This window comes from Scyliorhinus canicula, chromosome 3, assembly GCF_902713615.1.
Source record: "Scyliorhinus canicula chromosome 3, sScyCan1.1, whole genome shotgun sequence".
Taxonomy (NCBI): domain Eukaryota; kingdom Metazoa; phylum Chordata; class Chondrichthyes; order Carcharhiniformes; family Scyliorhinidae; genus Scyliorhinus; species Scyliorhinus canicula.
In genome coordinates this window covers 83,363,730-83,379,043 of record NC_052148.1, presented here as the reverse complement: position 1 = coordinate 83,379,043, position 15,314 = coordinate 83,363,730, and the positions used below count along the sequence as shown (strand labels likewise).

Below are 15,314 nucleotides of genomic sequence, written 5' to 3'. Positions count from 1 at the left end.
ATTTCAAGGCTATTTGTACCTAGAATCTTGTACCAAGCTTAATTAGACAATTTTTCAAGTTTAATTTGTTTGAACAAAAAGACCGTGTCGCTTTTGTTCAGTGATATGTAGAGTGGAGAGTTATTTTCAAATGTGGTCAGCAGTTACTGAAAGTTACGAATGGCTCTGTTAACTTATTTAGGCACTAATTAAGGAATGTTGCTGTTCTTATAGAATATTTGGGAGTTCTTAAATTAATAACCTAATTTAAGCAGCTCCCACAGTGATTGGAAACTCCATGACGATTAGCCCTGCACATTTCAGCAGAAGCTGATGCTAAAATGTTTTCAAACATTTCAGCTGAATGTGCCAATAGAGACCACAATCTGCCACAATCCTCACCATTGCAAATACCAGTGTCCAGCCAATTTGTTTCTCTCCACATAACATGCCTAACCTAATGCACTCTGCATAATATGGATGAACTTAAAAAAATAGGCAGCAGAGTGAATTGGACAAGTAAAGACTATGAACACCGATATCAAGCCTGGCTGCAAATACAGAAGAACTAGCCATTCCCAAGCTAAACTGTTCCCAGTAACGCTATGATACTGACAATATGGAAAATTGTCCAGTAGTTAAATGATGAAAGAAGTCATCCATAAAGATAACTAATTCAATGACGCAGCATTAAGGTTGTGCCAGGAACTCCGCAGCTTTGATCGCAGCACAGCCTTGATCCAGATCTGGATGCAAGGCTGAAGACTGGTAGAGTGAGATCACTTGTACTTGAAATGAGAGCTTTGTTTAACTAAGGTTTGCACCAAAGAGCTCAAGAAAAAGTGAGGTCAACAGGGTTTAGATGTTGCTGTTTCCTCATCAGGTTAAATTCCCTGGAATTCCCTGGAATTGGGTAGGGTGCTCTTTCCAAGAGCCGGTGCAGACTCGATGGGCCGAATGGCCTCCTTCTGCACAGTAAATTCTATGATAATCATCACAGAGCATCATCAGCATATCATCTGTGGCAGTTGAAGGGTCATGGGATGGGCAATATATTGCCAACATCAACCACACTTGAAAGCAAAGTTTAAAAAAAACAAGAAACTCTTCCTATTTGTTTACGAAAGGGATTAGAATTAGAAAATAACAACTTTAATTTATTTTAGGAAAAGCTAATTATAGATTTTGCCATGCCACTGTTAATAGTAATTTGCTTCATTTTCAACAGCACCAACAATTTGTAATAAAATGTGCGAAAATGCTTCACAGGAGTATGATAAAGAAAATATTGACACCGAAGCACAGAAAGAGATATTAGAGCAGATGATCAAACACTAGGTCAAATGCAAGATTTTGAGGAGTGCCTTAAAAGAGGAAAGTGAGGTGGAGAGATTTAAGAAAGAATTCCAGAACTTAGAGCCTAGACAGCAGAAGCTACAGCCCTCCAATGGTGGAGCGATTAAAATCAGGGATGCTCAAAAGGCCAGAATTAGTAAAGCACAGATATCTTGGAGGATTAAGGAGCTGGAGGACCTTACCGACTTAGAGAGGAGAGAGGCCATGGAGGCATTTGAAAATAAGGACAAGAGTTCAAAAATCAATGTGTTGCTTAACCGGGTGCCAATGTAAATCAGTGAGTACCTGGGTGATGTGCTATTCAGGGCAAAGGCAGCAAAGTTTAGCATAATCCCAAGTTTGTGGAAGATGGAATATGGGAAACCATCAAGAGTGTGTTGGAATAGCCAAGTCTAGAGGTAACAAAGGCATGGATAAGACTTTTAGCAATACTTGAGCTGAGGCAGAGAATGAATCAGGCGGTGTTTCAGGTGAATTTATGTGACCTTTGTGATGGTGGATGTGTGCCCAGAAGCTCAACATGGGGTTAAACTATCCGATTCTGCCTCAGTCAGACGTCAGGGAAAGAGATTAAATTGATAGCTTGGGAACAGAGTTTATGGCAGGGACCAATGATGATGGCTTTTATCTTTCCAATAGCTAATTGAGGGAAATTCTGCTCATCCAATACTGGATGTTGGAGAAGCAGTCTGACAATTTAGAGAGGCGCTGTTGAGGTTGAGTCAGATGTCATCAGCATGCTTACATCTTGTGTAAAATTAATTAATTTAAAATTGAAAAAAGGTCTGATGTAGTGATGAAAGAGCAAAGCTGGAAATATAAAATTAAAGACAGGAGAAGCTGGAAATAGCAGATCTGGCAGTATTTGAAGAGAGAGAAACCAAGCTAGTGAGTGGGTTTTCCGGCCCTGCCAGGAGCGGGCATCGTCGCAGGACTGGAAAATCCTAGCCAATGTTTAGGGTGGCACAGTGGTTAGCACTGCTGCCTCTCAGCGCCAGGGACCCGGGTTTTATTCTGACCTCGGGTGACTGTGAAGTTTGTACATTCTCCCCAAGTCTCCGTGGCTTTCCTCTGGGTGCCTCCCACAGACAAAGATGTGCAGGCTAAGGTGGATTGGCCATGTTAAATTGCCCCTTAGTGTCCAAAGGTTAGGTGGGGTTACAGGGATAGTACTGGGGAGTGGGCCTGGGTGGGTGCTCTTCCAGAGGGTCTGTGCACACTCGATGGGTTGAATGGCCTCCTTTTGTAGGGATTCTATGTATTCCGGGAGCACCGATCTCCGATTTAAAGAAAAGATACCCCACCCCCCACAAAAACAAAGCCCCCCCCCCCCCCCCCCCCCACGGAGAAGGGGACGCACTTGCATGCAAGCGCACACACACAACCCCAACCCCTCCCGTTGGATAAGGGGAACTCCCAGAGTGCCCCGGTAGTTCTGGAGGCACTGCCAGAGTTTCAGGGTAATGCCCAGGCATATCCCTCATCAGCCAGGAGCTATACTTACCTGTACATCCCCTGCATGGTCATCTCGACTTTTTTGTTTTTGAATACATGACGTCATGCCAGCGGGGTGGGAAGTTAGAATGAGGATGGAATGAGCAGCGTCAAGTTCGCTAATATGATGCCAATTCTTGCGAATCAGGCTCACACTCTTCCTGGGCATGAACCTAATCTGAGATTTTGCTGATGATCATCCTGTTTTTGGCCTCTTGCGGGATTTGGCTGCCATTATGGGATTTCCGACAGTGGCCAACAGGGGCATTGGATCGCAGCCAATGATATTTTGTGTCCGTTCTGACAAAAGGCTTTGGAATCATTCTCTGATTCTATCTCCACGGATGCTACCAGACCTGTTCAGTATTCACAGTATTTTTTGACTTTGTATTTGAGTTAGTGATGCTGTATATTTTTTTTGAAACTGGGAGAGAGATCTTTCCAGTAGCTAAAAATAACCAAGAGATAGATCATTGGCAAAGCTTAACTGGCTATTTTGATCAGTAAAGATATTCTTGAAAACATAGGCAATTGAAATTAATTCATTTTTTAAAAATAAATTTAGAGTACCCAATTCATTTTTTCCAATTAAGGGGCAATTTAGCGTGGCCAATCCACCTAGCCTGCACATCACACAAACACGGGGCGAATGTGCAAACTCCACACGGGCCGGGATTGAACCTGGGACCTCGGCGCCATGAGGCAGCAGTGCTAACCCACTGCACCACCATGCTGCCCAATTGAAATTAATTCATGATTCATGAGAGTGATATCCACAAAAGGTAGAAAATGGGAGGCCATGGGAGAAATTGAGCCTGAAGGTGACAAATCATTGATGAAGATTTCTGTATCAGTGAGGTTTGATGTAGGCAATGGCAATGCAGCATAGGTGGAAATAACTGGCCTAGATGTGGCTAGGATGTGGTTTTTGAAGCTCAGCTCTGAGACCAAGAAGATCGTGTGTTGCTGCATTGAGTTCCTTCAGTTCTAGAGTGATCCTTGCATATACAAATTCCCCTATTTCTCCGAGACCTCCACCTTTCCTGAATACCCTGTACTCGTGTATGTTGCACTCACTTCCAGCATTCTGGATGTAACCATGTTTTGACATGATAGTGCTCCCTATGTTCTGTTTAACTTTATGAATCTGTAACTGAGTATGCCCACATTTAATCAGAAAATTAATTTAATTACATTCAAGGCCTTAACCGTTTTTTCCCCCCAAATGATCAGAGGACACCTGTTAAAAGCTATTTTTTCATTAAAGTTTGAGCAAAATGTTTCCAGACATTTTGGGCAGGATTCTCCGACCCGGCTGGGGGTCGGAGAATCGCCAGTGGGACGACGTGAATCCCACTCCGACGCCGCCCGCGATATTCTCCAGCAACCAAAAATTCGCGCCAACGGGAATCGGGCCACGCGCCTCGCAGAATAGCGAGGGCCGGCGCGACGCTATGGGCCCTGGGGCTGCTCCAATTCTCCGGGCCGGATGGGCCGCAGTCCCGCCGACGTGACCACGGGTCACACCTGCGTAAATCAAACAACCTTTTTAGCGGCGTCAATCAGTCGTTCTTGTTGAAGCCGGCCAGCGCAGTGGTAGAAGTCGGCGTGGAGCGGCTGCCGGAGAAGTGATGGCACGGCCATAGATGAGGGGTGGATCGTGGGTGCCGGTGGAGGGTGCGTGGCGGTTATCATGGTTGGTGCCGGTGGTGTGGGTTGAGTGCCGTGGGGGGTGGGGACCGCTACATCCAGTTCCCTGTGGACCGGGCCAGCCAGGATGCCCGGGCAGCAGGCTTCGCTGCCGTGGCCCGGTTGCCCATGGTACAAGGTGCAATCGATGGGATGCATGTCGGCGTGCGGCCACCTGCAGATAACAGGACTGTGTTCACGAATAGGAAGAGGACCTACTCCATGAACATTCAAGTGGTCTGCGACCACCGCATGAGGATCTTGCACATCTGCGCCCAGGCGGTGTACATGACTCGTTCGTATTGGTGCAATCGTTCATTCCCACAGTGTTCGAGGGACGCCACCCCCGGCTGAGGGGCTGCTTGCTGGGCGACAAGGGTTACCCGTTGCGGTCGTGGCTGATGACGCCTCTACGGAGGCCACAGACTGACATGGAGAACCGCTACAACGATGCCCATGCAGTGACCAGGGGTGTGATAGAGAGGTGCTTTGGGCTGCTGAAGATGCGCTTCAGGTGTCTGGACCGCTCTGGAGGGACCGTTCAGTACCCTTCGGATAATGTCGTCCGCATCGTTGTGGTCTGCTGCGTCCTGCACAACATAGCCCAGCAGAGGGGCGATGTGCTGGAGGAGGAGGGGGAGGAGGGGGAGGGGGGACACGACGAAGGGCAGACCTCCCCAGATGAGGAGGATGGGGGCAATGTATGGGACAGACGGGCTGGACATGGACGGGAGGCTGCCCACTGTTTTTTTAAAAATAATTTTTATTCAAATTTTCAACAACAAATTTTATCACAACAGAGAAAAACAGTAACCCCTCCCCTCCAATACAAAACAATAAATTAACAAGAAAAAGAAATAAGCATAAAACCATGAAAACAAACCCCCATAACGAACCCGTAGCTCCCCCACCCCGGGCCCGGGTTGCTGCTGAAGTTTTTTTTAATAAATGTTTGTATTGGGTTTTTGAACAAGGTATAATTACCGTTATGTACACAGAATAAGAAACATATATATATATATATATACACATATTTAGAGGAGAAGGGCACACCCCAATATAATAAAATAGGAAATAGAATAACTGGTGGGGTATTGTGCACCAGCTCGACAGCGGCAGCTCTGTACATCTGGCAAAATTACCCACAACACGTAAGTAGGCGACTGCCTGCGGTGGGGTGGGGGGAGGGGGGGTGGCAGGGACTTGAAGTGGGGGGGGGGGGGGGGAACACACACACATTTGGGTGCCGGGGGAGTAAATAACAGTGTGCGATATTTGGCTGTGCTGTGTGTTGCTGTCACCCGCCCTTCCCGGACGGGTCTCGCTGCCGTCCCACGCTCGCCCCCGCTTCTGCCGCTCCTCCCGTCCTCCATCTCCATTTTCCTCGTTCCCCGCTCCTGGAGGTGTCATGCACGTTTTGGCATCCCGTGCCCTCCCTCCGGCTCCCGCTTCCCTGCCCCCGCCCCACGCCACCGGCCCTCCTCCTCCTCCTCTCCCAACCCCCCTCCACGGTTCGCCTCCCTCTCCCCAGGTTTAGCTGTCTTCCCCCCTCCAGCCTCCGTGGTTCGCCCCTCCCTCCTCAGGTTTAGCCGTCTCTCCTCCTCCCCCCCCCCCCCCCCAAAGTCCATCTCTCCCCTCCATGCCCCGGCTACCTTCCCACGATTCCCCACCATTTTCCCCTGATTCTTGGCCACCTGGCTATTCTTCTGCTTGTTCGTTGGCCACAAACAGGTCCCGGAACAATTGCATGAATGGCTCCCACGTTCTGTGGAAACCGTCGTCTGACCCTCAGATGGCGAATTTGATTTTCTCCATTTGGAGAGATTCCGAGAGGTCAGCCAGCCAGTCTGCAGCTCTGGGTGGTGCTGCTGACCGCCAGCCAAACAGGATTCTACGGCGGGCGATCAGGGAGGCAAAGGCAAGGGCGTCCGCCCTCCTCCCCAGGAATAGATCTGGCTGGTCCGAGACCCCGAAGACTGCCACTTTCGGGCATGGCTCCACCCTCACCCCCACCACTTTGGACATGGCCTCGAAGAAGGCTGTCCAGTACTTCACGAGTCTGGGGCAAGACCAGAATATGTGGGCGTGGTTGGCCGGGCCTCTTTGGCACTGTTCACGTCTGTCCTCCACCTCCGGGAAGAACCTACTCATACGGGTTCTTGTTAACTGAGCTCTATGTATCACTTTTAGTTGCGTCAGGCTGAGCCTTGCGCACGTGTCAGTGGAGCCTATGCAGTGCCTCGCTCCAGAGTCCCCACCCTATCTCAATGACCAGGTCCTCCTCCCATTTCTTTCTTGTTGCGTCCAGTACGGTGTCGTCCCTTTCTACCAGTCGGTCATACATGTCGCTACAGTTCCCTTTATCTAGGATACTTGCAGGGCAGCACGGTGGCCTAGTGGTTAGCACAACCGCCTCATGGCGCTGAGGTCCCAGGTTCGATCCTGGCTCTGGGTCACTGTCTGTGTGGAGTTTGCACATTCTCCCCGTGTCTGCGTGGGTTTCGCCCCCACAACCCAAAAATGTGCAGAGTAGGTGGATTGGCCACGCTAAATTGCCCCTTAATTGGAAAAGATAATTGGCTAATCTAAATTTTTTTTTAAAAATAAAAAAATCTAGGATACTTGCGTCCAGTAGGTCTTCCAGCAGTGTCTGTCGTGGCGGTTGTGGGTACGTCCTTGTCTCCTTTCATAAGAAGTTTTTGTGCTGCAGATACCTTAGCCCGTTCCCCCCTGGCTAGCCAAAATTTCACTGTCAGTTCGTCCAGTGTTGCGATCCTGCCGTCTGTGTATAGGTACCTGACTGTCAGTGTCCCTCCATCCTGCCTCCACCTTTTGAAGGTGGCGTCAGTCAGTGCTGGTGTGAACCTATGGTTGTTGCAGATGGGAGCTTTGTCCGACATTTTGGTCAGGCCAAATTGCTGCCGCAGTTGGTTCCAGGATTGGAGGGTGGCTGTCACCACCGGGCTGCTGGAGTGTTTTTTGGGTGGGGATGGTAGTGCTGCCGTGGCGAGGGCCCGGAGGGAGGTCCCCATGCAGGAGGCCTCCTCCGCGCGCACCCACTCGGCCTCTGGCTCTTGGATCTATCCCCTTACTCGCTCGGCTGTTGCCGCCCAGTGGTAGAATTGTAGGTTTGGGAGGGCTAGCCCCCCCTGGATTTTGTTTTTTGTAGGACCTTAGGCTGCCCACTGTTAATGGCTAGGCCAGCGGGCACAGGACGGGTTGATAGCCGCCCAGTTCACAGACTAGGGGGGCGTGGGAATTGCCGAGTATGAGCACAGACAGCACAGTATGGCACCAGCCTCACCCCTCCCACCCACCACCAACCGCCCTCACTCCACCATCAACCACCCTCACATCACCTGCATGCACACCACCCCTCCATTGCACATCCTGCGGCACACTGGGCCGGGCTCACACAGTCGTCAGTGGAAGCGTGTCTATTGCAGGCAATCGGGGATGAATGACAACCCGCTCTGCAATGAGCTCCGGGCTCCACATCGTTAGACATGCCTGACTCATGGCCACAGTACCACCCTCCACCTGGACCGTCCCTGCATGCAGCCCTGACACTGCAGCGCATGGTCTGTCGTCTGCCCGGGGGGATGGTGAGGGTGACCCGGGGGGGCACACTCACCTGAGGCTGACGTCTTATCACCCCTCACACACACTGGCACTCACCTCACCCCACCCCTGCACGCATCAGACTGAGCACAGAGGGAGCTTCTGTAGGTGTGAAAGTGATTTTAATGACAAACAGTTCATCCACGTGCCCTAGCCCCTATAACTACTCTGCCCTGCACCTGTGCCAACTTACTCAGTGTCTAATTATTTGGCCTTACGGGCCCTATGACTATGTCTAGGTGGTTCCCCAGACTGTACAGCAGAGCTGGAGGTGGACTCCTGTGATTCCTGCCCTGTAACTAGGGCAGCATTGCCTGCAGAGACTGGGCAACGGCGTTGAGCGCCTCTGCGACCTGTAGGCTCTGGCTCATGGCTTCCTGTGAGAGGGTAGCCATGTCCTGGGCCACGGATGTTGCCTGCACAGAAAGCCCCAGGCCCTGCATACTGCTCCCCATGTCTGATACCGTCGCCCCCATTGCCTCCACCACGGACGCCACCCATGCGGTGTCGGCCTTGGTGGCGCACATGACCGGCACCACTCCCAGCTCCTGCACGCGGGTGGACTCCTCCACCTGCAGCTGCCGCAAGCTGGCCGTCACCCAGCTCGATCGTCCCTGGGTCCGTGACTGCATCGGGCCTATGAGTGGGTGTGGTAACTCCAGGAACCCGGGACCCGTCTGGGTGGCAGATGGTTGCTTGCGCCGGGCTGCCCTCCGGCTGTCCGGCCCCTCGGCTGCTCCTACCTCCACCTGCTGTACCGGGACGGCTGTGTTGTGCGCATCAGTTAGTGTACCAGAGGCCTCATTGCTAAAGTGCCCAACCGAGGTGAGTGTCTCTGCGATGGTGGAGGGTGTAGGAGATAGCTGTGGCGTAATGTCGAGGTCCTCATCCGACCCAAAGTCCGGGGTCCCTTGGAGTGGTGTTTCCTGTCCGTCCGTCCCCTGTGTGTGGGTGCCCTGAGGGGTTGTGTCCTGTGCGTGGGTGTGTCCTGTGCATGGGTGTGTCCTGGGTGGGTGTGTCCCATATGTGGGTTTCCTGGGTACGTGTGTTGTGTGTCAGTGTCCCAGGTTGACTGGGATGGAGGCCTGTTGTTGTGGCTGCTCTTGCCGTCGCTGGGTGTGGCCCACTGGCGTCGCCGCACTGGATGGGGGCAGCGTATGTCTGACGGGCCGGGTCTATCCCTGTCTCGTGGGCACCCTGACACTGGGTGGGAGTGTCGTATGCTCGATGGGCCGGGTCTATCCCTGCCCCGTGGACGCCCTGGCACGTCCCGGGGGCGGTCGGCATCCGCAGGGACGGGTGGGTCGACATTTGCTCCTGCAGTACACAATACAGCATGCATGGTTAGACACACAGACGAGGATGGGGCAAGAGGCAAAGGGGGGAAGGGGGAATTGGGAAAGGGGGGAAATGGGGCAGGAAGTGGGGGGTCTCACTTGGCGGTGCGCCTCCGACCTCTGCATCCGCAACCTCCCGATCCTCAGGTCCGCCTGTAATGTTCAGGGCGCTAGCTTCATGAACGGTAAGGGGACACACTTCAGGTGGACCCCCTCTGGTCATCTCACGCTCCTGGTTGTTATGAACGAGATTCTTCTGCAGTCGGTGGTGGGGGGGGTACTCATTCTGGCTGCCCTGACTAGGTCGTTGACCACCTTGTGGCAGTGGATGTCTGTCCTGGCTGTCACGGTCACGGCACTGACGGCCTCTGCCATCTCCCGCCACAGGTGCCGGCTGAGGTTTGGTGTGGCCCATAGCCGTGTCCGGGGTGCAGGGCCTCCCTCCTCTGCTCCACTGCGCCCAGGAGCGCCTCAATGTCGCGCTCCTGGAATCCCGGCGCTACGCGGCAGGCAGCTATTTTGCCGGGTCTCCGGCGGGGGCATCTTTTGTGCAGCAACGCTGCGCAGCGTCACTGACAGCGCACGCGTGACGCCGTCGCGAATGGCGTCACGCCGCTGCTAGCCCCTTCCAAGTCAGAGGTTTTCCGACGTTACGGTTGGCCCGACGACGGAGTGGTTCGCGGCCATTTTTGATGCTGGCGTCGGGCCATCACACCGATCGCGGAGAATCCCGCCTCTCGTTCCTTCTGAATAAACTTGCCTTAAAACAAATAACCTATGTAAGGTTATAATCAAACCTCACTGATCACAGTGATATTTATACATTACTAAAGCTTCACTGCCACAATTTGTAGCTTGTAGTTTGAAATTATCTGTTGGAATGATTACAAGTTAATGTGTTGACCATTGTATTTATAACCTCTTGTCTCGATTATATTAAATTTACACATATCAAAAGCCCAAAACTAAGCACAAAGAGGCGATTTAATTAAATTTTATTTTTGTTATTCATTCCGTTTGAAAGACCATATCATGGTTTATCATTTCTACATTTAGTACTTTAATCAAAATAAACTACCTTTCAGAGTTCTCTAATCTTCCAGTTTATATATTTATGACTTAGACTATGGAATTCTGCTATTTTACTTGGTATCTGGTTCACTATCCTCCAAAATCTGCCAAGTCAATCTTATTAAATATTTGTTGGTAAAAAATATATTGATGCTAAAAATGGAATTGAATTGTTTGCTGCATATAAATGCTGTTTCTGACTTTGATTATTTATGCTTGAATTTTCATATTTAATTTCTGTAATTGTTCACAGGTGAAGCTAACGCACTCATAGCAAAAGCAAAGGCAAAAGCGGAAGCCATTCAAATGCTCTCTGAAGCTCTTCGTCAACAGGTATTAAAGAGTGAATCCTCAGAGCTGAATTACATTAAATTGATTTTAAATGGAATGAAGAAAGAACGAGAATTTACACTTATTTTTTTCCCTTCATGTGATTCACAGTGTGGAAGTCAAGCAGCCTCATTGAGTGTAGCCGAGCAGTATGTGTCTGCCTTTAGTAACCTGGCAAAACAGAGCAATACAATTCTTCTTCCTTCAAATGCAGGTGATATCAGTAGCATGGTGACACAGGTAAGATTGATAGCCTAACGTTTTAGATTTAAGGTGATGCAGTCTTGTTAAGTACTTGGAACCCAAAACAAACAACTTGCATCAGTGGCAACCTAAATGGTGTTTTGCGTTTTGCTATTTTATTCATTAAAAGGCTTTTGTCTGATGTGTTGGCAGCACGGTAGCATGGTGGTTAGCATAAATGCTTCACAGCTCCAGGGTCCCAGGTTCGATTCCCGGCTGGGTCACTGTGCGGAGTCTGCACGTCCTCCCCGTGTGTGTGTGGGTTTCCTCCGGGTGCTCCGGTTTCCTCCCACAGTCCAAAGATGTGCGGGTTAGGTGGATTGGCCATGCTAAATTGTTGGGTTACGGGTATAGGGTGGATACGTGGGTTTGAGTAGGGTGATCATTGCTCGGCACAACATCGAGGGCCGAAGGGCCTGTTCTGTGCTGTACTGTTCTATGTTCTATGTTTCTCTTCTATTGAAAATATACATTTTCAGAAGTCTTGAAGTTATCCATTTATGTTACAGTTTGATAGTTTGGCCACGACGTCTTATTTGAATGTATTTTGAGCATCTCTCGGTGAGGGTGATAAATTAGAACTTTGGATCAATGTTTTGAATCAGAAAATTAATCAAACCATGCATTTTTCAATTTTAATCTCAGATTTTGGGAGCTATTACTGATTTTAATTTGACAACCTGTTGATGGAAATAGATTGCCAGTGTCATTGAAATATAGAATTTTTATACTGTGCCAATGCACAGGGCAGATGAGCAATCTTTATCTCATGGGACTTGTGTGTTAATTGCCAGTTCCACATAAGTAACAGTTGGTTGTGAGAAGAACACAGAATTAATCTTCATGAATGACGTGATGGGTAACAAAACAGGAAATAAACTGAGGGACGAATACTTGGGAACTATAGTCCGTAATCTAATTGATTAGTTGAAGATAAGAGAAATATCAGGTAAGTATTGGACTGGGAAATAACTAATTTCAATGGCTAATTGTTTGGAAAAATGGAATTCAAATATTATGATGTTATGGGAGCAAAGAGGTACTTCAAAAGCAGGAGAGCCATGGATAAATAGAGGGACTATAGCAAAAATGAGACTGACAAAGAGGCAGCTAATAAATATGGAGGGAACGATACAGAATAAAACCGAAGTATGAAAGTTATAGAAAAGGAACAAAAAAAATGTTTCACTGGTTAATGTAAAAAACGCTGTTAATTAACATAAAGGAAAGTAATACGGCTTTTGTAAAGACAACTGAAAGAATGGGATTACTTGAGAATGAAGGAATGAGGGTGACGTGTTCACACTACAAGGTTTGAGTAGGACTGTAGGGGTGTTTGAGGGAAAATTTGAAAGAGTGTTACGAGAGACAAGTATGCCAAAAAGATACTTTGAATAAAACAAATGAGACTAACAATAGTCACAGGTGGTATGCATCCCAGCATACTTGAGGAATACCTGAAAGTTGAAGAAATAGCGATGCAAACAGTCAAAATGTCCAAAAAGCTTTACGAATAGAAATTGTGCCAAAGGAGTCTAGAGAGTGGCAAATATTAGAGTCAGTTAGTATGCATTTTTAAAAACTCAAAAGTGGTTGGGAGTTGGTCGTGACACAAACCATGATTATCTAAAAATCTTTGAAAATATGAATTATACTGAAGGTGTCAAATTTTACATTCATAAAGGCTGGTGGACAGGGTAAGCCTGGAAATCGGAGGCCCCTGGGCACTGATTATTTGTAAACTTCTAAAGCACAGGGATAAAATTAATGAATACATAAAGTTCCTTGTACTAATCAGGACAATTGTCTTGGATATACAAAGGCCTGAGGATATGCTGAACTAATTAGTTTTTTTAGGAAATATCTGCACAGTGGTTTAGACCGATCGATGTTGTTTGCATACATGGATTTTTGTGTTTCATCGGGTACCACTTGTAAATCAAAGCACATTCGGGTTCAGTTTACAAATTCAAGTTCCTGGGTGCATTTCTTTTCCCCCTTACCTGCAGTCTGCTGGCTGAAGTTTCTACAAGTGGCAGCAACCTTCCGAAGATGCAGCTGTCAATTTTCATTTGTGAGCCCAAAGAAGATGAAAGCTGTTTCATTATTGGCATCACAGCCAAATCCAAACTTGTCCAGCGCACCACTGCCCTATGGGGGACACTGAAAAGCAGACTGACCCCCTCCCACCTTGTCATCTAGGATATGGAACCCCAGTTTGGTTATCTATTGCTGCCATGGCTGATACTTGATAACTTAACACATCAGGGGCCAAACCTGGAAACATTTCTTGATCTTTAATTCAGAGCCACACTACACTGTATTGTTCTGACCAAATTGAAAGTCCTTAAAAATTTACTAATAGATTCTGTGCAGTCCTCTGCATACAATTTGAAAACTTTATTTAAAGAACACCTCCATGAAGCCAAGACTTTTTTTCCTACAGAAAGAATTTGTACGGAAATAGTTTGGTTATGTGTGCCAACAAACTTATCCATTACTCTGATGTACATTAATTGAATAACTCTTTACATTCAGTTTAAAAATGTACAGACTTCAGTGCTGTGCTTTTCTTGGTATTCGCTGATACTTTCTCTTTCTGCAGTAAACACATGTTTTCTGTTAGGCAGTATGTGAAGGAGGGTAAGATTAAAATGGGACATAATGCACTGATACGTTGAACAGACCCACATTCAAAATGATGACAGGGCTGGGAGTGCAGGTGGTCTAAAGGAAGTTATATCCTTTGCTAGGAATGTCCTATCATCTTTTCATTATTATTTGGTAGAATTCATGATTATAATGAACCAAATTAATTATGAAGTCTTGTTCCTTTCTGAAAATTAGTCACTGAATTTAATGCCTGTGAGTTTTTGTCATTTCCTAATTGGTGTATGTTCTTTGTGTTAAAATGTATGTTGTCAGTGCAGTCATTGCTTTGGCTGAAAGGGAAAATGCTGGAAAATCTCAGCAAGTCTGGCAGCATCTGTAGGGAGAGAAAAGAGCTAACGTTTCGAGTCCGATGCTCCGCTTTGACAAAGAGTCATCGAACTCGAAACGTGAGCTCTTTTCTCGTCCTACAGATGCTGCCAGACTTGCTGAGATTTTCCAGCATTTTCCCTTTTGTTTCAGATTCCAGCATCCGCAGTAATTTGCTTTTCTCCATTGCTTTGGCTGTTTCTTTGCTATTTTTGTTGAATACTAAACTATCTGCATTGTGTACGTCGCAGGCCATGGGAATTTACAGCACCCTGACTAACAGATCAGCAGCTATACAAGAAAAACTAACAATGGATGTCTTCCAGACTGACAAGTCACCCGAACTGATTGGTGGAAGTCAAACATTGCCTTCAGGGAATGAAATTCCAAAGTCAAAAATGGTCTGAAATTTCTACTGAATGACGGATGAAAATTGCAACTGCAGAATATGTCAGATTCAAACTGTTTTGAAATTTGAGATGAAAACGTGTCATGCTGATAGCACAACACTTTTATACCCTTGGAAGAATTGATTTTGTTGGGTGTCTGTAGCTTATTTTCCACCTGTACAACTGCATCATGGATATTAAAAAAAGGTCTTTCTGAACTGATGGGATCAGTATGTCAAATTTCCTGAAAGAGAAAATAAATGTTTTATAATTATTTCTTTCCCTCCCACCAAATAACGTTTCACTGTGTTAATTTTCCTTGTGGATGGATGGGTACTGGTAATCGCCATGCTTGCAAATGGTTAAACCTGAACGAGCAAGTGACCACAGCATGAGATATTAACTTTAGCAGCGTAAAGGTCAAGTCTATGGAAAAATAAGTAGATCAGTAAAAGGCAAAGGTTAAACAGAGACTGATTATGTTGCTTAGTAACCAATGTAAATATTGTGACCAAGTGATATAATTGTGATGAAAGATAAAACAAAGAAATTGGCATTTTGGAATCCAGACTTGTGTATCCTGTTTTTTTGAAGAAGGAAATGAGTCACCTTTCGGGAGCAATTCAGATTGCGTTAAGTCAAACAATATTTCACAAAATGGTTTGTAATTTATGCTGACTATTTGATGTACTTTAAACCAGTTTTACCCTCCTTTCCTCTTAGCTCCATTTCTCTTGTGTAAGATTGTTTTCAGTACTTGTAAGTATATCTGAGCTAGCTGTTTTGAATCTGAGCTCACCTCATCTCAGGGAAACTTGCACATTTA

General features: G+C 47.3%; 1 protein-coding gene across 1 annotated transcript in view; it reads left to right on the top strand.

Moving 5' to 3' along the window:
- Positions 1 to 15,052, top strand: part of stoml2 (stomatin (EPB72)-like 2) — an 82,131-nt gene extending 67,079 nt beyond the window's left edge. Inside the window, exons 8-10 of the mRNA XM_038790799.1 lie at positions 10,801 to 10,880; positions 10,989 to 11,117; positions 14,351 to 15,052. Coding sequence (XP_038646727.1) covers positions 10,801 to 10,880; positions 10,989 to 11,117; positions 14,351 to 14,506 — 365 coding nt within the window. The 3' untranslated portion in view covers positions 14,507 to 15,052. The remainder of the gene's footprint in view (positions 1 to 10,800; positions 10,881 to 10,988; positions 11,118 to 14,350) is intronic.
- The last annotated feature ends 262 nt before the right edge of the window (positions 15,053 to 15,314 follow it).